Source organism: Amaranthus tricolor, chromosome 3 (genome assembly GCF_026212465.1).
Source record: "Amaranthus tricolor cultivar Red isolate AtriRed21 chromosome 3, ASM2621246v1, whole genome shotgun sequence".
Lineage (NCBI taxonomy): Eukaryota > Viridiplantae > Streptophyta > Magnoliopsida > Caryophyllales > Amaranthaceae > Amaranthus > Amaranthus tricolor.
The window spans coordinates 5,924,015-5,945,787 of record NC_080049.1 but is presented as its reverse complement, the minus strand read 5'-3'; the positions used below and the strand labels follow the sequence as shown (position 1 = coordinate 5,945,787).

Here is a 21,773-nt window from a genome sequence, read left to right as displayed (position 1 = left end):
TTCTGATCTATGATTCTACAACTCGGCGATCTAAAAGCAGACGAGCGATCCAAATCTTAAGTAGAATCTTAATATGGGTTGTAGAATTGTACAATTTCTACCAAGATAAAGAATGTAGGTAATAGGATCGTAAGGATCATAACAAAAACCTACGATCCAACAATCCAATCCTACAAGGATAGTTCCAATTATAAATAATTATTACAAGAATTTCTTTAAATACATACCTAATAATATAACTTAAAAGTTAAAAATACATCATCTTTATGATTATGAAAATTCGTGTATTCACTAATTTGCAGTTTATAAATAATTATTAATAGAATTTCTTTAAATCAGTTAAAAGATAAAGTCAAATAAATGTTTGATTTATTTACAGCTTAAAACTTTAAAAATGAACTAATATGAATAATTGTGACCGATAATCAATCATTTTATAGCATATCAAAATATATTTGTAGAATTTTGTGATTCTAACCCCTTATCAATCATAGGTAGAGCTGTTCAAATGTGACTCGATCCGACAATCCGAACCGAAACCGAAAGTTAACCGACACGAAAATATGTTTATTTTTTAGGTTTATCGAACCGACATTATCCGAATTGAAGTTGCGCCCGAACCGATTTACGACCGAAAATCGTAAAATCGAACCCGAACTGCGACCGATTTTTATAACTGACATATAAATGTTTACCGAGATTACCGAACCTAATAGTGATCGACCCGAGTCATACCCGACCCGAATCATGCTCAAAACAAAACTTGTTCCGGCTAAAACCTACTTAACCCGAACGAATTTTAAATTGAAATGCTGTAAACCTGAACCCAATTTTAACATAAGGTATGATCGACTCATATTGAATCATCTTATTAGTTAATCTAATAAAGTAATAGAAATTTTAATAAATTAAATTTTATACATACATAATTTCATATATTTAGAGTTAATAATCAATTGTCAATGTCTATATAACTATTTTTAATTAAATTAGATGAAAAATAATAAAACTTTAATTTTAATTTATAGTCAAATAAGTAAAAATAACAAAGTAATAATCACTAACTGATTTACATTTTAACTATTTTGCCTTAACTAAGGGGAATCTTACATCAATTAAAAAATGTCTAGCAACTTAATCTGATATTGACTCGATCTATAGTAATTAGTAATTTGTAGCCGAATTCTACTGGAAAATAATACCCGAACTCGATCTGTACCCGGTAAAACCGAACCAATTATTAACCGATGACAGTCCGAGACCGATTGACTACTCGACACGAACTTCAACCTACACCTTACCGATGCTTAGCCGATAGCTCAAATAACTGATCTTCAACAGAACCGTGACTAACCAACCTGACCCGAGTGTGACCCGTAGTAACACACATCTGAATAATAACCGATCCGAAATACAACTGAACCGAATGACATCAATCCGAAACCGACCCGATCACCCGAACGAACACCTCTAATCCTAGGTAGGATCTTAATACTTACAACTTTATATGGAGGTATGTTTTTTTTTCTTTAAGACTTGTGAGCTAGTAGAACGATAATACATGATCATTTTTAACCTCTTATAAGCATTACCAATTAATAGAATGCTTTTATTTCATGTTGCAATTTTCAAATATTAAATAGAAGTAGGGCTTCTTACTTTTAGTTTAAAACAGTCACAGTTGGAATTTTTAAAATGAATTTTTTCTAAATTATAATGAAACTTACAAGAAATGGGCATGAGTTGGATCTGGGTCTAATTAGATCCATATCCAACCCAATATTTTTATTGAACCCAGAGCATTCAAATATTAGGGTGCGACGATTCTAAAGTTTGAATCTAAGTTCAAAACTTTTTTTTTTCTACAAACCTATATAAATAGACAAAATTTTTTATTAAGAGTGTCTTGTGAGACAGTTTAATTAGGCTGGCCATTATAATTTATTAAAAAATAAAAGCAAAAGATGTAGTTAAAATTTTTTTAAAATATAAATGATTTTGGGCTGCTTGTATGGGTCCGTCTTACAATGAGACAGTCTCATAAAAAAATTGTTGTCTTTATACAAATTGCGCGAAAATATATGAAGTTTTCTAACATTCAAGTTTCTAAAACAAAATATTTTTCAAATCTTTCAATTTTTAAAGTACAAATACAGTGCCCACATTTCAAATTACATACTTCTACAATTTCCAAAATATAATAAAATTCCGAATAAACCAAACAGATACACATAGTAGTTATTTACTTTTCTACTAAATTTCCCCCATTTTATAACTTATGTAAAATACTAGGAATGGAGAATCAATATTTTCATTACCATTACCATAATGGTGAAATTTATCCGTTTAATGCTCAGTAATCTTTTTAGTTACAAGATCTATACCTCTAGCCTAAACACAATTTAGAGAAATTTTCTATACTTGTACATCCTTCATCCTTGAGTGTAGTTCCTATTATCATGGATAACTCCATTGATTTCTCTATTAATAGAATAATCTATAAGAAAAAATATATTTAAATGGAATCTTATTTGAATCGTCTAATTACATACTTTCATAATATTATTTTTTTTATATAATTATTGGATATGTATAGTTCAATATATAAATAATCAAAATAACACATTAAGTTGCGTAAAAGTCAAGTACAGTAAGTGTAATGGAACGGAAAGAAGTACAATCTAGGCCTTAGAAGTTGGAAAGACGTATCAGTGATATCACACATCAAGTTACCTTAGTAAACATTATGTTAAATATTTGCATTAATTTGCTTATTCTTACATCAAAATCCTATATATTCTATTTTCAAGTTGAGCTCCAATCATGGAATAATTTACCATTCATCTTAGAAATTTCAAAATTGTTGCTAAATCCTTGATTCTTCATTCACAACATTGTTGATATATATAAATTGAGAACGTAAATTTAAGCATTTTTTAACCTTCTTTTAAGAAATTCAAGAAATATATAGATTATTAAAGTGGTAAGTGCATTAAAAGTAAGGTGGTACTAAATTGTCATTTGCTATTAAATTGAATGTATAACTTCTACATGGATTAAATATTTAAATTTCAAATAAAAAATATTCAAAAGTTTTGGAAATAACCCAAAATAATTTGCATAAGCATTTTTCAAAAGCAAAAGAATAACACAAATTCCCTAATATCTAATTGGAGGCGTAAGATGACTAAACCTTTCATTCGACTACAACAACATCATAATAACAACTAATTAGCCCATTTCTCACCAGTAAATCGTTTTACTATGAGATGAATTCATATAATTAGCCCGTTCTTTTAATTGATCACTTTAAAGTCACAAGTCATCACTTTAAACTTATTAGTGATTCGTTGCTTTAAAACTGTAAATGATCAGTTTAATACAATAAGTGTACATAAAGCCATCCCAATAGTGATAATTTCAGCTGTGAAATCGTCTTATTTGAATCGAGAATTTGTGAAAGATTTACCTAAGTCCTCTATTTGATTCACCCTCTTCCATACCACCAATTGTATCATACAACGGTCGATTCAATGTTTCAGGCAAATAACAAGCCAACAAACCCCCAACAATTCCACAAACAGAGAACACCGCAAAGGCCACTTTACCACCCATGAGCACCACAACCGGCGCTAGTATCGCCCCCATCTGAGACGCTTGTGTCGCGCATCCTAAAGCCGCGTTTCTCACCACCGTAGGAAACAATTCCACATCATAAACAAACAATATATTATAACTTCCAGCCATACCCAAAATCCCTAATATCCCACATATCATTTCTAAGCCTTTCCAATTTCCATACCCCTGAATCATACTGCCTACCAAACAGAACACACCACTAAACCACATTGTTCCTACTGTCAGCGGCTTTCTCCCAAATTTATCGGACCATGCTGAATTCAATGTGTATGCAGGCATTTCAACAATGGCGTTTAGGAACACATTGAGGTAGAGATTAGTCTCGAGATTGACAACGTTTAGACTAAGACCATAGTACACAATCGCGACAAAGAAACTAATTATAACGACTAAAAAAAGGCGCAGTCTTATGATGGGTGACTTTGCGACATCTAGTAAAGAACCTGTGATTCCCATTTCGGTTTTTTTTTGGGTTTCGATGTTGTTGTTTTTGTTTATATCATCGTCGAGGATTAGTTCTACGGATTTTGGGATAGTATGACCGTTGGATTGGGCTATAACATGCACGATTTGGGTAGCTTCCTTGGTTTTTCCTCGTACGAGGTACCATCTAGGAGATTCCGAAAGGAATGGGATGATGATTGTAACAAAGAGAAGTGAGGGTATTGAGGATGCGACGTAAAGAGATCGCCAAGATTGGAAAATGTAGGCTATTCCGGAGAGAAGGGCAATTCCGGTTGAGAAGAAGTAGAAGGTTGACATACCGATAATCCCACGTTTGGTGGGGCCAATGGGTTCTGTGGCGAGGACGAAGGCGCACATGCCTACGCCCCCGCTACCGAGCCCACATAAAAATCTTAAGAGGGTGTAGATTGTGTAGTTTGGTGAGAGGGCAGTTAGGCAACCAAGGATGCCATTTAATAGACATGCTATTGTTAAAGAGCCTTTTCTTCCTATAGATGAATCTGATAGATGACCAAATATTCCTGCTCCTGAAAATATCAAAGAGACCATTGTAAAATCCAAAAAAATAAAAAATAAAAAAGAAATAATCAAAGTTGCATTAAATAGCTAATTGGCTATACACGGCATGCGCAAAGTCTTTAATGCGCCAATTATGGATATGGAGTAATATAGAATGAATAGAACACTATTAATAATTTACTAATTTAACTATTATTTTTCGATATTACTTTCTCTGATTTTATTCTGTCATATTTTTGTTTTTCATGCTATTTAATGCACATCTTAAATATTTTTAATTTTATAGGATAAAAAAATAAAAAGTTAATATTATAAAATTTGTATTAAGAGGAATTAAATAAGACCCCACTTAGTTATTTTTACATTATACTTTCTCCATTTCACACAAAATGGGACATTTACTTTTTTGACACTATTCACTTAGCACTCATAATTTGTATTTTATTCTTAATCTATAGATTAAAATATATTCAAGTGAGATTTTGTTTAATTCATCTCAATACAAAATTATTAATATTCATTTTTTTATAATATATCGTTATGTATAATAAGATATTAAACATTGAATAGGTGCATTGAATAATATCCAAAAAGTAAATGAGACATTTTAAGTGAAAGAGAGAGAGTATATACAGAAGTATATGTCAAAGAAGATCAATTAACAGACACTAGTTGGAATAGCAATTGTAGCACCTAATTTAATATTAATAAAGTTTTTATTAAATAGCCCGTAGCGAAGGATAATTCTATACAAGGCCGGCCTTTCGGATGGCAGAGAAGAGCCCCCGCTCAAAACCCAAAATTTAGAAGTATTATTGTTATAAGCAAAAAGGGCTTTTAAATTTACTTGAAAGGCCCTGGAAAATTATTGTTACGAGGGAAAAATAAAAAAGGAGTTTTGAGATTATTGTAAAATCTTTGAGATGAAAAATGACTTTTAGTATAGTAAATTTAAATTTGGCTTCTCGATTGGAACAAAGAGTTATACTTTTGTTTTTGAGTTGGATATTATTATTGTATAATTTTGTTAAATTGAATACTTAATAGGGTAACTTTTTATTTGATATACATAGAAAATACAACAGATAGTTAAAGTCGATGAATGAATCCATGAAAATATATGTAATTTTAAGGGACATTCTGCATGATAGTAATAAACTTTAGCGAAAGATTAAAGATAGTAAATCTAAAATAGTTTCATAAAATAGCATTGTATTTTTAGAATTTCACAACTTAACGTATAATCTAACGTGTTTTGGGCGTTAATATTACGGCAGCTTAAATTTCAAAAGTACAATGCTATTTTGTAGAATTTTAAGAAAAGAACGTTTCTGTATTTTAAGAAAAGAAGACCATGGTAAAAATGGAATTTCACATATTGACGTATAATTTAACATTTTTTGGACATTAATATTCCGGCAGTTTAAATTCCAAAAGTACAATGCTATTTTGTGGAATTTTTTTTTTAAGATTTACTAACACTGTCCTTTCATAAAAATTTATTGCTATTATGTACAATATCCCTAATTTTAATTGGTAGCTCAATTTTTAAATTTGTTGCTGGTTATTTTTTATGTTATTCAGATTTGAGCATTTAAGACTTGCAAATTAAAGTGAAAAAGTTGGTTGTTCACTTGAGCTGTAGAAATTTGTTTATTTTTAAAAGAATGCCAACTTACTATATGTCAACCACCATAATAATAAGTTTGATGAAATAAAAATTTTATAAAGCATTAAACTTAAAATGAGATTATTGATTATTATTTTAAAATATTGATTAATATATGTCAAAATGTATAAAATTATAAATTCTGTTCGCAGTCTTAAAATTTTATAAAAGCAATTTAATTTTTTTATAAGTGAAAAAACAAAGTAACTTGGATTTTATAATAGACAAATCAATGTGTGAGATTGTATAATAATAGTGATTGACTTTTGAAAGTACAACTATAGACTTACATGTGAGCCAATATAGACAGACAACGGCCTATGTTACCCTTTTACTAAATCTTAAAAATAAAATAAGTATGTGTTAAAGCAAGTGTCAATAATCTTAATGATGACGTTAACTTTACACATATAAGCGAATATGCTTTGTCTTGTACTTTAGAGAGGGTCGATAAAGATGTGTCGGATATGGGTGGTTTAAGGTTTGGAACGGTTGATAAGAGTCGCTTGATCAAAGCAACAAAGAAAGAAGCAGATTGTGAGTGACTCGACCAACCGCTCGATCGAGCAGAGCCTAGCTCAACCGGTCGAGCAGGATGTCCAGAACAAGTCAGTAGCTTCACTGGAATCTCGTTCGACCAAGCAAGGTAGTGGCTCGGTCGAGCAGTAGTCCAACAGACTACATTAGATTCTGTTTTTGGTCAGAATTTATAGTGACTATGCAGTAATGTGGTGCATTACTCTATTGTTTATTGTAATGTTTATTGTCATAGTTAATTAGGGGGTTAATTGGGATGTTACATGTGAGTTTATGGTGATTTATGAGGGAATACTAAGAGTAATGAATACCTTGCCTATATATATGATTCATCAATCATAGTAACATTCATCACAAACACACATATTGTGAGGGCTATTGCATTGTTAGAAACTTGAGAGTGTTCTTACTTTGCTTTAGTATTTGTAGTCTTGAGAGATTGTTCTCAAGAGAAGGGGAGGTTTATTATACTTGTAATTTTTGAATTCAATATAATAAACTACATTTGAGGGGGAGGTATCCAAGATACCTCATATACACTTGTGTTCATATTTTGCATTATATTTTTCATTTATTTTTCATTGTTAAACCTTTTTAAAGCTTTCATTTTCAATTTCACTTTTTACATTCTTCACCTCAACATATAGGGTTCATATAAATTAAAATAAATTAAAGTTGGCTTTAGATAGTCTTCATTAAAGCCAACATATAGGATCATCTACATAAATTAAATAGAACATAATTGGTATCACAAATTCTTGTGTGAGACGGTCTCTTTGAGAGATCACATGTAAATGAACCGACTTATAAAAAAATGTAGAATAAAAGTATAGTATTAAGCTTTAATGTGTTGGATTTGAAAAACATCTCTCAGAGAGACGGTCTGATCTCAGGAGACTGGCTGGATTGGTACTACCAACCTTACTCTCAAGTGTCAACATAAGAGATTGGATATATAATAAATCAATACAAATTGAAATTAGCATTAAACAACGCTAGATTGTGTTTCAGAGCAAGTATTTTATTTTAATTATAAATTTCAATTACATAATAATTATTTTTCAAATTCTAGACTATAGCTATCTTTTAAAATATAGTAAAGGGATATTTTACATAATCACAACGAACTTTTGTGAAATTCCAATAGTAGCAAATCTTAAAAAAATTTTCACAAAATAGCATTGTACTTTTGGAATTTAAGATGTCATAACATTTATGCCCAAAAAAGTTAAATTATATGTAAAATTGTGAAATTTCGTTTTACCCTTGTCTTCTTTCCTTACAATACAATAATCTTTTTCCTTAAAGTTCTACAAAATAGCATTGTACTTTTGAAATTGAAGTTGTCGTAACATTAATGCCCAAAAACGTTAAATTATACATTAAGTTGTGAAATTTCAAAAATACAATACTATTTTGTAAAAGTTTTTTAAAAGATTTACTACTATTAGCTTTTCTCAGAAGTACTAATCATTCTCATACTTTTAATTTACTAAACATTAACTTTAAGTTAATAATATAAGTTAATGTTTAGATTTCTAAATAAAATTACTTTGTTTTCAAACATAAATTTAATTTATTTCAATGCATTCAAAGCACACATTTCAAAAAGTGAAACAAATACAAGTGTGCGTTAGAGTGAAACTGAAAACTGATACTATATGATCTCAAATTTTGATTTTATATTGTATATGTTTAAAAAACGATATTTTCTAAAGAAAAATAATTTGTTTGGTACTTGGCCCTGCATCACGTGAACTAATTAAAAATGCGTACATGATTTATTTTGTATTATTGTTAGTTGTATTTAAGATAAAGTTATGACTTAGTCATACTTATATATTTATATTATCTTGTAGTATCTAATATATTTAACATATTGTATAAATTCATAACGAATATATTTTGTATCCCTAGAGCACCGTGATTTTTTTTAACCAATCATTTTTTCATTTTTAATCGAACCATCGACTCTAATATCATGTTAAATTAAATTGGACTTATTGTCAATGCCAACACATTAACGGGGAGACACGAGGTGCACATACTTCAGAAGTGAAGGAGATATATATTATCTCAAAATCATATGGCTATGGAAAGAAGAACTCCAATAATTTCTAAAGTATGCACACCATGTTTAATTTGTCGATGTGGGATAAATCATCCTAATAGTTAGAGGCCCCAAGTAAAATGGCGAAAGTACATAATCTACAAAATAAATATATAGCAAATTTCATGCCCCAGACTAAAAAATGATGTTTTTATGAATGGTATCATGAATGGTGTGACTTAAGTGCAAAATTAATGTGTGCATTTATGTGTGACTCTTGGGATGGAATCAAATGAGTATGTTAATGTGGGTGATTAAGTTGGTAACTTAATGATTGTAATGTTTAAGTGTGATTTATTGTGGTGAAGTATTCATGAGAATTATTAGTGTTAATAATGATTAATGAAGAAGTGCAAAGGGTTTTGGAAGATACTTCGCTCAAGCAGAAACTGACAGAAGAATTCTAAAGGTCGCTCGACTAGCTCGCTCGACCGAGCGAGCTCTTAGGTTGGTCGAGCGGATAAACAGAATGTATCTAGAAGCTACCTATAGCTCGTTCGACCGAGCGAACTCTCTGTTTTGATCGAGTGATTCCTCTGATATGCCTAGGATGCTTTTTTGACCTTTCAAGTCATTGGAGCTGTTTCATATCATTCATTATTCAACATTAAGCATGTATTAAGTGAGCAATTATCATTGAATGTACTTAGTAATAGAGCTCTCATACTCACTCAACAAACACATAAAAACACAACCCCTAAGCCAAACACATATCCTTTTGATTTTATCTCTTACTCAATTGTAATGCTTCATTTGTAAGAGTATTTTATACTCCTTTGATATAATATAAACAAGAAACTACATACGACAGAGGACGTATCCATTATTGGGTGAACTTCCTTAAATCTTTGTGTCTCTTTGCAAGTTATACATTATCAAACATTTGTTCAGTTCATTGTTATTATTTTCATAATCAAAGTTATTAGCATCGTATCGATTTTAGCAAAAAATGAAATAGCTTACCCATCATGCAACCAAAGAAGAAGAAAGCTTGAACCATTCCAACCTTGTACTTATCACCACACACCAACCCCCACTCTGAAACGGTGGAGCTGGCCCGCCCATCAGCCCATTCCCAAGACCCAGGTAGAAGCCCACAAAGTTGGGCCGTAGGCTGGCACCCTGGCCCAATGCATTGCCAAGATGGCTCGCGGTCAGCAAAGATCATAGCCATAGTATGGAAAGCCTCTAAGGCCCAACCTAGGCTGGTTAAAAAAAAGTGCCTAAGTTGCCACCTCCCAAACTCTCCACAGTATTTTTGAAGCATTTCATCAATGGTGAGCTTTTCTGGGCCGTTAGATATGCCAGTAACCGGCGAAATCAACGGCTCTTGGAGGTTTTCAGGAGGCATTGTTGAAGAGAGAATTTTGCTATTTTCTCTAAATAATTTGCTATGTTTACTGGGTGCAGATTGTATGAGTGGAAACTGGAAATAAATAAATTGTCGGAGGCCAGCTCAATCAACGTCATTTGGCCCCACTTACTCTTAAAATTTCAAATTAGAAGTATTATTCTCTTTCCCTATTGATATTAACATAAGGAATGCTAATAAATAATCCTAAAAAAATAAAAAAGAATGCTAATAAAAATTAAGAAAAATTAGTTTATTTAAGGTGATATATATTATCTTATTAAATAACAAAGTTAATAAGAATAAAAGTAAGGATCATAAGCTTTGAAAAAATATTAAAATAAATTTAGTAAAAAAATATAGACCATAATTATTAAAATATGTGTTTAAATAAAGTTGGAAAACATGTATAAATTATAAAAAATATTGAAATATTAAAATACAATTATTTAAAGATATTTAAATAAATATTATGAACATTAATAAAACATTAATATCAACATTTAACTTTTTGAATCTTATTATAAAATCTCAGAGTGAAACTGTGAAATGCTTCTCATATAGAAATAATACGGGTATAACTATAATGAGTAGGTATAGTAGTATAGACGTTAAAACTCTAATATGTATTGGTAGTAGGAAGGTTTCAAGTGGTGGGTATGAGACTATGAGGTATTACACACCCTTTATCAATCAATTACTAACACAATATCCACACGACTGTCCTATATCTATAAATAGATTGTTTTATATTAATTTTGTATATTTTAATTTTAAATTATTGACAAAAATTAAGAATATTAACTTATTTTTGTCACATTGTATGTTTTAAATAAAAATAGCTATACAATTAAATTTATATGGTATTATAACAGTATGGAGAATATATAACATAATATAGAGTGAATTTAAGGTGTGTCTAACGTGGACATACTCAATCGATCATAAATCATAATAGGTGAAGATATGTGTAAATACATACTTAGGTAAACATGTATCTCATCATCATACCCAGTGTATCTTGCTCAAAGAAAACTATGATCAGGGTCTGGGGAGGGAAGAATGATGACAAATCGTACCCATAGAGAAAAGTGCGGTAAAAAGTTCCTCGACTCGAGAATGGTCTCTAAAAAGAAAAAACTTGCAACTTACAAACAGAATAAATAGATAACATGTGTGAATATAAAATTTCTACTCCTATAATTGATAACAATAATTCATAATCAATAATCGTAATTTGTAAATCACCACTAAAATACGAAAAGAATCATATTAAAATAAACAAAATCAAAAAAGATAAATTAAAATAACAAAAATCTTTACTATCACATCCTATCATATAAGAGTGATTTATTAACCTCACAAATAACTGTTATTTACTAAGAAATTCTTAATTAATAAGTGGTGAATATGTTTTACCGAGGGACATATCGCATCCGTCCCACAAATTGTCAAAGGAGCGTTACACGTTTCTATTAAAGAATAATAATATATGAAAAGGGCGCATTCACGCGAAAATGCGTATAGTGACTGATTCGAACATATCCCGAAGTGTGAACTTGTGAAGCAAGAGACTCGATCTATTTTATTTTGTGATTATCGATATGTGGAGTAGTTTTTAATCTTATAAAGTAACAGATTTATTAAACCGTTTAATAGTATTAAGTCGTGATTTATATAGGTTAAAATACTAATTAATATTGATAGAATATAAAAAATAAGTTTGAACAATTTTAAATAAAGAAAGAAAAATAGAATTTATATATGAGTCTAAAAAGGTTCACTATTAAAACAACTGGAATTTTCTTAAAGAAAACCAATTGGAAATATTAGGAGCTAGTCTTTATGTTTATAAAGTTTACGCCTTTCTATTTACTAATATTGTCCCATTTAATTTTTGCACGTTTGTCAATGTATATATTTAATCATAACATCTCAAATTGTATTTAAGTGAAAATTATAAAATGTTGATGTTAATAAAATTTACATCGAGACGAATTAAATAAGCTCCTACTTAAATTTTTTTTAAAATAAAAATTAAGAATAAAATATAAGTTAAAAGAGATTGATAAATAGCATCAAAAATTCAAATGAAATTTAATAGTAAATAGAAAGAAGTTTAAATTAAAAATATAATGCAATGCAATTTAAAAATAATTGATGAATAGTATTAAACTGAAATGGAGCAACTATGCTAAATAGGAGATACTATATTAAGCACGAGACATCCACCTCTATTGACTTCTGCAATACAAACTATTACTTGCTTATTTTAAAAACAATTGCAAGTAGGAAAAGAATAAAATTTAGATTTTCTACGTATTTTAGATTTGCCACAGATTTCCTACATATTTAAACCTTTATGTTTCACATTATAGATTTATTGTTAAGGTTTCGATATGCTAAAATCTGAGCTGGCCGGCAATATCTCGAGTCAAGATAACCAAGGAAATGGCTAAGGGATTTGGGAAATGATTATCTTTTTATCATTCAATAATACTGATGTGCAAATTTTATTTAACCGCAAGCGCACGTTGTATGTATAGTCGCGGTCGAAGATAAGAAAGTTAGGATAAGAGACTTGCTAATTTCTACTAATTATATTGCTCAAGGAGAAAAATATTTGATTGATTTTTGACTAATAAACTAATATGATCAAACTCTTATTAGTGTCTATGAAATGTCGAATTAATTATGTGAGTAAATATGATCTTGTTAATCTCAAACTCTCGCTCTGTTGATTAACTATTAGATTTAAACCCTATTAATTCAATTCTCACACGCTAGTTTTATTGAATGAGTTAATAAGAATTTAACTAAAATTTATCCTCAAAAACAAAGTTCATCCTAATCTCACATGCTAGTTCTATGACTAGTCCAACAAAGCATATTTAATTTAGGGTTAATGGTACAATTCCATCACATTAATCCTAATTTCATAGACACATTTAATAATCAAATCATATTTGAACTATACCTTCAAACCCTAACCCTAGAAAATTGATTTACTTACTGGTCATGGTGGAAGCAATGAACTCAAACCCTAAGATGATACTTAACATGAATGAAAATGATAATATTGAAATTTGCAAGGAAAAATAATAACTAAACTATGAAACACACAATTAAAGATCAAAGAGACAAAATAGAAAGAACAATTTATTAAATGACAATTTCTAAGAAAACAATTAGAGTATGACAAGGAAACATTAAACTAATACAAATTTGATAAAGAAAGATTAAACTAATAATGAGAAAGTAAATCAAAGACAAGAAGTTAAAATGACAAGAAATTAAAAGCTTACAAGAATTAAAATGGTTTTCAAATGGAGAGGAAGATAAAGGAGGAAGAAGGAGAAGAGGTTTTTAGTCTCCCTCCTTGTGCTCCTCTAAATGAGGCTTCCTCTAATTGCCTCTTATTAACTACTAAATAAACCCTAAGAAGTTAATTAAGCAATAAAGATAAAAGAAAATAATACAAAATTAAAGTATTGAAAAATGGGTTGCACTAATTCCAGAAGAAAAAACCTAGTCGGCGGCCTCTTCTACGACCACGCAGCCGAGTCAGCTTTTTTGGCTGACAATTTCTGCAAACTACAAACGATCGTAATTTCTTACTCGGTTATCGGAATTAAGGGTATACTATACCTTTGGAAAGCTCTTGAAGTACAGTTTCTAATGCCGCAAACCTTGTATTAATGAGATCTTTCTATTAAAAGGTATGACCAAAAGAGTAGACATGTATTAAATTTCACCTCAAAACTTTTGCCTTATAAACACACTTTTACTCTTTCACTCATTTTCTTTGTAGAACATCTTCACCCGAACTAAAATCCCCTTAGTAAACTCCGCCATCATTAAAACCATAAGAATGATGCTTTAAACAATCAAAACCACTCAAATTCAACATGAATAGCCACAATGAATAATGTAGCATAAATCTTCAAAATAAGCACGAAATTACTAACAACGACCGTCATTAAGAAGTATAAAATGATATAAATAAATACAAATAATTGCACTTATCAAATACAATTTCGATTTCTCTAATCTATGCACAAAGTCTATATATTAAGATTACAAAATAGCTAAATTTGTCGAAATGTAATTTGTAATATAAAACTGGTAAATATAATAAATCTTTAGAGATTATTTCAATAAAATTTAAATAAGATGACCTATTTTGTAGTCCAAACATATGCACTGGGTGCATAGGTTAGAAAAATTGATACAATATATATTACAAGGGTTCCGTAAATTGTACGGATTTCAAAAAATAAAATCCTAATTAACAATATTTGTTACCTATATTAAGGAATACAAAATAATTAAATTAGTCGATCTCCTGAAAGACCATCTCTCTGAGAGATGTCTCTTAGGCTTAACCCTTTAAGCCTTAATGTTTACTTACTATAGCTTTAATGTAATATTACATCATCTCCTCAATGTCTATTTACTTAATACCTACTTACAATATTTTTAAAATATATCATACTTAGAGTACCTTTAATGTCTACTTATATCATTCTTAAATGCGTACTTAACCGTATCCTTAATGACTATCTACCATATACTTAATGCCTACTTACAATATCTTAAATTTATACTTATAATATCCTTATTGCCCACCGAATAAGCGTGCAGTACTTACAATATATTAAATGCTTACTTACAATATCATTAATGCCCATCGAGTAACTTACTTTATATTTTCCTTTATAGGACGACCCATTTAAAGATAATCTTTCCAAGAGACTTTCTCACAAAAGTTTGTGAATAGTTATTTGATAACCAATTTTTTTTGTTACATATTAGAGAATTTGGCTTTTTTTTTTTACAAAAGATTATAATCCCTTCTATTCACTTTAAATGTTCTATTTGGTTTTGGCATATTTGCCAAAGCACGTTTTCAGTCTTAAATATCTCTCAATTGTGCGTGAGTAAAAATTGTAAAAAGTTAATATTAAGAAAATTTACTATAAGACGAATCAAATAAGATCCCGCATAACCATGTTGTAACTTAATGCTTAAGAACAAAGCACATAATAAAAGTGATTAATAAGTAGTATTAAAAAATCAAATAGGACAAATAAAGCGAATAGGAGGGAATAGAATATTTAAAATCATACTAATATATGATTTTTTTTTTCCCAAAATATTGCTAAATGGAAAAATCTATTCAACTTTATATTTTGTAAAAAAAATATTGCCCATGTTAACAACAAATATAGGACTGTATTTGAAACAATATTTTTGTATTTCAAACGCAAAAAAAAATCCATGACACTATCTTCTATGAGAGAAAATTTAGTACGGACTTGGTAAACACTATTTTGGTGTGCCGTGTGCACTAGCCTTATAAAGTAGAGTAATATGTTTTTCCACGTGATAAGTATTGTAAAATACAATTTATTGGAAATAGTTACTATTTTTAAGTTAGTGCACTCTAAAATATTAAAGACTAAATCTATATAAGATTTTTGTTTTTGTAAATGGTACTACAAAAACAATTTTCCCCAACAATATTTAGAGGGAAAATTCCTAATAGAGTATATAGATAATAAACGTAGGGCTATAATTAATAGGGCCTTAGAAAGGACATGAGGACAAAAGTAGAAACTTTGAAAAACAAATAAGACTATTTAACAAAAATAGTCAAAATTCAACTTTTGAGCAAACTTTAATTCCAAAATAAGCGTGTTTGTCTTTAAAGTTAAATTTGGTATATACTCGTTGTTATTAACATCGAACCAAGTATATGCTGAAATTTAAATCAAAGGTTTTTTTGCTGTAAGTCACAGCGAACAGAGATTTTGGTAAAAAAAAGTCAACATATCTGTTCACTATTACTAACAGCGAATAAAGATGTTGACTTTTTTCTACCAAAGTCTTTAGTCGCTGTTAGTAACAACGAACTAAGATGACCCTAAATACGGCAGATCTCCTTCTTCAACATTTCACCCAAACTTCAAACCCTAACTTTTAAACCCACAAAAATCTCCCTCTTGTTTCCACCATTAAAATAAATTCAATCCTTGAATTGATCTCATCAATTTTCAAGTTCCTACAAATTATTAGTTCTGTCATCTTCCTATATTGTCTTCAGGTTTTTTTTTTTTTTTTTTTTTTGCTTTTTGTTTCTAATTTCTAAATTTAGGTATTAAATTTAATTCTTCTTATTTTACATAATGTAGGCCAAAAAATTTGCAAAGTACTACTCCTAGGTCATCTATAGCTTATTAAGGTACCTTTTCATTGATTTTATTAGTTATTTATGCTTTTGTTTAAAGTATGTTTGTTGATGGTAAAATTTAGTTGTCAGTTATCTTTAAATTGTATATTTATGTCAAACTTAGCTGTATTTTATCATGATCTTAATAATGTTGTTTATTCATGTATTTATGCAGAAAATGTTTGAATGTAAATTTTTTTTCTATTTTGTCATATTCTTGGCAATGTTGTAGATTATATATATGTTTATGTAGAAAATGAATGAATGTACTTTGTTGTTAAATGTAGTTGTGAATGTTGTGCACCGTAGTTGTGAATTTTGTTGAATAACGTATTTGCTTTCTTATGAACTTGATGGTGATGTTGACTTTGTATGTAATTTTGTAGAAATGCCTTTATTTCATGTGACTATAGTATTTTTTTTAGAATGCTTTAATTCGATCAAGTAGTAATAATGTTAAGTGTTGGGGGAAGACGTAAAACGCGTGCATGCAACTCAAACATGGATTTGAATGAATTTAATCTTCTTATATGTTCTAAAATTAAGATTGACACTACAAGAAGTACTGTTAATATAAGTTTTAAATACGATATGAGTGGACAATTGTTAGCTTTTCTGGTTGAGGATGATGAGGCTATAGATGCTATATGAGAGTATTCAAAGTCTACTTTTATTCCCTCTTTGGAGTTATACATAGAAGAGGTACCCATAGGAAATCAAGATGTCAATGTTGTAGAAACAAATGCATTCTTGAATGTAACTTCTTCTGCTCCTTCTCCTACACCTTTCTCTACCCAAGAAACCCAAAATCTCTTTTTGCCATCGTCCTCTTCTACTTCTAATGAACCCAATCAACTTCAACTTTAAGTTTCAAATGATGTTACAGTTAACTTAGAAGATACAAATAAGTGGTTATCTCGGGATGATGTTAATAGTAAGAGTCATGAATTCGTTGAAGCTCCTTCTAAGGACGATGTGGGTGTTGATGAGGAGGCCCTAACCAATGACATGACCTTAGGCAACATTCCAAAAATTGTTGCTCCTTCACATTATGCTTTAGTTCCCCCTCTAGATGAACATGTTGAGGAAAACTCTTGGAGGTCTTGGACATGTGATACAACTTACACCAATGAAGGAGAGTTTCAAAAGGGTATGACGTTTGATAATAAGGATTCATTGTTGGAAGCTGTTAGATTGTATCATATTCGTAGGAAGGTTGAGTACTGAATTTAGACTTCCAATCAAATTACCTTGAAGTGTAAGAGGGGGTGTACTTAGAGGTTAAGGGCTAGGAAGAACTCCTATTCATCTACATGGGAAATTGTGACATACAAAGGGAAGCATGGGGGTTGTGGATCAAGTAGTGACAATGTATCAGCTGGACATATTCATTTGACATCTTTTGTGATTAACAATGTTATTAGAAATTGTGTTGCTCAAGACCCATCAATTAAGGTCTCTGTGGTGTGACAGATGGTGAAAGACCAATTTGGTGTTGAAGTGACCTATAAGCAAGCATGGTGTGCTAAATAGCAAGCCCTTCATGGACATGGGAAGACTCTTATCCTCTCCTTCCATGCTTCTTGAAAGCAATGCAAGTTTCTAACCCCGGGACTGTAGTTGAGTGGTTCTTTAAGGAAGATAATGATGTTGGTGTGTACGTTCGTCCTAGTATTAGAACTTTTCAACGTGTGTTTTGGGCTTTTAAACTTCGTATTGAGGGGTTCAAGTATTCCAAACTCCTTATCGCCATTGACGGAGCACACTTGTATGGTAAGTATCACCATTGAGTACCCTTCGGAGAAACCCACCTAAAGTACGTGCAACCGGATCCTTCATTCAAGTAGAATGGACAAGCAACAAACTCACGTTCAGGATCAAAGTCCCTCCAATCTGTTTTATTTTCAACTCATAACCACAATCACAAAGCTGTTCAACAGAATGATTCTTTAACATCTACGGAACACATATAATATACTAACACAATTAATATTCAAAAATAATATTAATCTTTATTAATTGAGAATAATACTAACATAATACCTTATATCACCTTTAAAACCGATTAGCTAACATAAGAATGATGGAGTTTGGATAGAATGAAGTAAGAAAATAATGACGTATTAATAGAACATAATGACAACAGATATATTCAACTTAATAATGGTCATTTTTCAATTTTACAACGGCTAGTTCAAAGCATAGAAAAAATTCAACAAAAGTCAAATACTTAGTTCACTGTTACTAACAGGGAACAAAAGCAAACCTAGTTAAAGAAAGTCAAGCTTTGTTCGCTATTAGTAATAGAGAATAAAGGTTTGACCTGCTTTGACCAGGTCTAGTTTTGTTCGTTGTTACTAACAGTAAATACAAACTTGACTATTTTTTGACCCGTTTTCTAAGTTTGTTGTTACTAACAGCGTGTATATACCAAACCTAGCTTTGAAGACAAGCACGCTTATATTTGGGATTAAAGTTTACCCAAAGCTTGAATTTTGACTATTTTTGTTACATAATCTTTTTTTTTCAAAATTTCGACAAAAGCTAATCTTAAAGCATTCTTTACTATGAACTTTTGTCAAAGTTTGTCCCAAAACTAGAAAAACCTTGTTTTTATACCTGACATAAGTAGAGCTGTTCAAATGTGACCCAATTCAAAAATTAGAACCGAAACCGAAAGTAAACCGACCCGAAAATGTGTTGCTTTTTCAAGTTTATCTAACCGACATCACCCGAACCGAAGTTGTACCTGACCCGATTGACATCCGAAAATGGGATAACTGAACCCGAGCTGCGACCGATTTTTGTAACAGACATATAACCGTTAACCGAGATTACCCGAACCTAATAGTGACTGACCCGATTCATATCCGACCCGAATCATGCTCGAAATCGAACTCAATCCATCTAAAATCGACTTAACCCCAACAGATTTTTAATCAAACTACTGTAAACCTGAACTAATTTTTAACATAGAAGTATGATCGACTCATATTCAATCATCTTATAAGTTAATCGAATAAAATGGTAGATATTTTAATAAATTAAATTTTATAAATACATGGTTTCATATATTTAGAGTTAATAATTAATGGTCAATGTTTATTTAACTAGTTTTAATGAAATCAGATGAAAATTGATGTTATTTAATTTTAATTTAGTCAAACAAGTAAAAACAACAAAGTAATAATCACTAATTGATTTGCATTTAACTATATTGCTTTAAGGGAATCTTATCATCAATTAACAAATGACTAACAACTTAATCTGATTTTGACTCGATCTATATTAATTAGTAGTTCGTAGCCGAATTTTACTTGAAAAATAACCGAACCCAATATGTACCCGATAAAACCGAACCAATTATTAACCAATGACAACCCGAGGCCGATTGACACTCGACTCGAACTTCAACCGACATCGAACCGATGCTAACCCGATAGTTCGAATAATCGATCTTCAATCAAACCGTGACTAACTGACCCGACCCGAGTGTGACCCGTCGTAGCACGTATCCGAAAAATAACTGATCCGAAATACAACCGAACTGAATGACACCTATTCGAAACCAATTCGATCAGTCGAATGAACACCTCTAGACATGAGAACTCAAAAAAATGATGAGTTGTCATCTTCTTATGAGATTGTTTTCCTCATTTAAGCAAAGATGATGTCATTGAATAAGGACGACTATAGGAGTCTTAAATGTTGAAGATGATTATAAGATGATTAATTTGACCATCATTAAAAATTTTAGTTGGGACTATAACATATACTACTAAAATTTTAAAAACAATGTAATAAATAGTATTATGTAATAAAGATGCACAAATTATTATATGTGATTTTTAATCCACAAAGCACCATTGATCTATATGTTTTTAAAAAAATATTCATTCATTTACTAATTAATTATATTATTTCTGAATAGACTTTTAAAAAAAAGTTCACTAAAATGTTAATTATATTATAGATACAATTTACGATGGCCCACTGCTTAATCATTATTATAATGATAATTGATAAGTATAAAAAAATTTTGAATTCCAATTTTCATGAATGTAATAAAATGTGTATTAAGAAATAATTAAAATTAATGTAATATTATGTCTGAGCATTCAATTTATTTGTATTTTTACATCAAAATGAAAAAATCGTGCATAGCACGGACATTATCTACTTAACAATAACCTAGAATTAGATCATTCCTTAAAAATTTCCACAAGTCATGGGATTTGTTGATGGTAATGTGACTTACAAATATTACAACAATAACGTAATTGTGATAAAATAATTTAGGGATATTATCAATGGTACCCCTGTATTATAGCAAAATATCAATGGTACCCACGTTAATTCCAATGGTACCCCCCAACTATATGCTAATTACAACCGTGACACTATTTTACTTTTTTCCGTTAAATGCTCGTTAAATCTCGAATTTGACCTAACAATGATTAGTTTCTTCTTCTTCCCTTTTCCTACTCCTCTTCTTGCTCTCCTTCCATGGCTGCTTCATGTCAAGCCCGACAATGATCAACTCGAATATGCAGAACGTACCAGTTGTTTCCTCCACTCCTCCCTAAGTCTTCCTTCTTAATTCCCCCTCTTAATATATACTCTTCTCTTCTTCCTTACTCTAATCTTTTACCACTTTCTTCTTTCTCTATCTTTCTCTGTTTTTTTCTTCATTAATCAAGCTTTGAGCTTTCTCATTAATGGCTGACTATGAAACCCTAACCCACTGAAATCCACTTGTAAAACTGTAAATTTAGCTTAATGAAACTTTACCCAAATAAACTTGACCTCTCTCAAAATTTCATTTCTGGGTCTTTCCTTGATTTGTCAAAGTTTTCTTCTTGTTCTTCATTATCAAGTTTGAATCTTTCCTTCAATTTATTGGATTCTTCTAAAGATTTGAAAGGTGCTCATTTTGGGCTTTCTCTCAAAACTTTGGATGTTTCTTTAAATCATTTATCTGGGCAACAAGTTCTTCCATGGGTTTTCTCTCAAGGTTTTGAGAAGTTAACCCACTTAGCTTTAAAGGGGAATAAGTTACAAGGAACATTTTCTCTTAATGGGTGTTCTAATTTGGAGTATTTGGATCTTTCTTCCAATAATATATCAAGTTCCATACCAAATTTTGGGGAAAATTGTCCTAACTTGAAGTACCTTGATTTATCTTTAAATAAATTTAATGGAAGAATTGAATGTCTCTAGAACAACTCGTTTTATGATGAAAATCCCACCT

At 30.4% G+C, this 21,773-nt stretch overlaps 1 protein-coding gene across 1 annotated transcript; it reads right to left on the bottom strand.

The window, feature by feature from the left end:
• Positions 1-3,184: 3,184 nt before the first annotated feature.
• Positions 3,185-10,341, bottom strand: LOC130807261 (organic cation/carnitine transporter 4-like). The gene is made up of 2 exons (XM_057672417.1): positions 9,903-10,341; positions 3,185-4,631 (listed from the first exon to the last, which is right to left on the bottom strand). Exons 1-2 carry the CDS (start codon positions 10,288-10,290, stop codon positions 3,466-3,468), a joined length of 1,554 nt encoding a protein of 517 aa, XP_057528400.1. The 5' UTR covers positions 10,291-10,341; the 3' UTR covers positions 3,185-3,465.
• Positions 10,342-21,773: the final 11,432 nt, after the last annotated feature.

Coding starts and splice junctions, on each gene's coding strand:
- LOC130807261 (XM_057672417.1), bottom strand. CDS start 10,290: ATGCCTCCTGAAAACCTCCAAGAGCCGTTGATTTCGCCGGTTACTGGC. Junction 4,632..9,902: donor CTTCTTTGGTTGCATGATGG/GTAAGCTATTTC, acceptor TGATATTTTCAG/GAGCAGGAATATTTGGTCAT.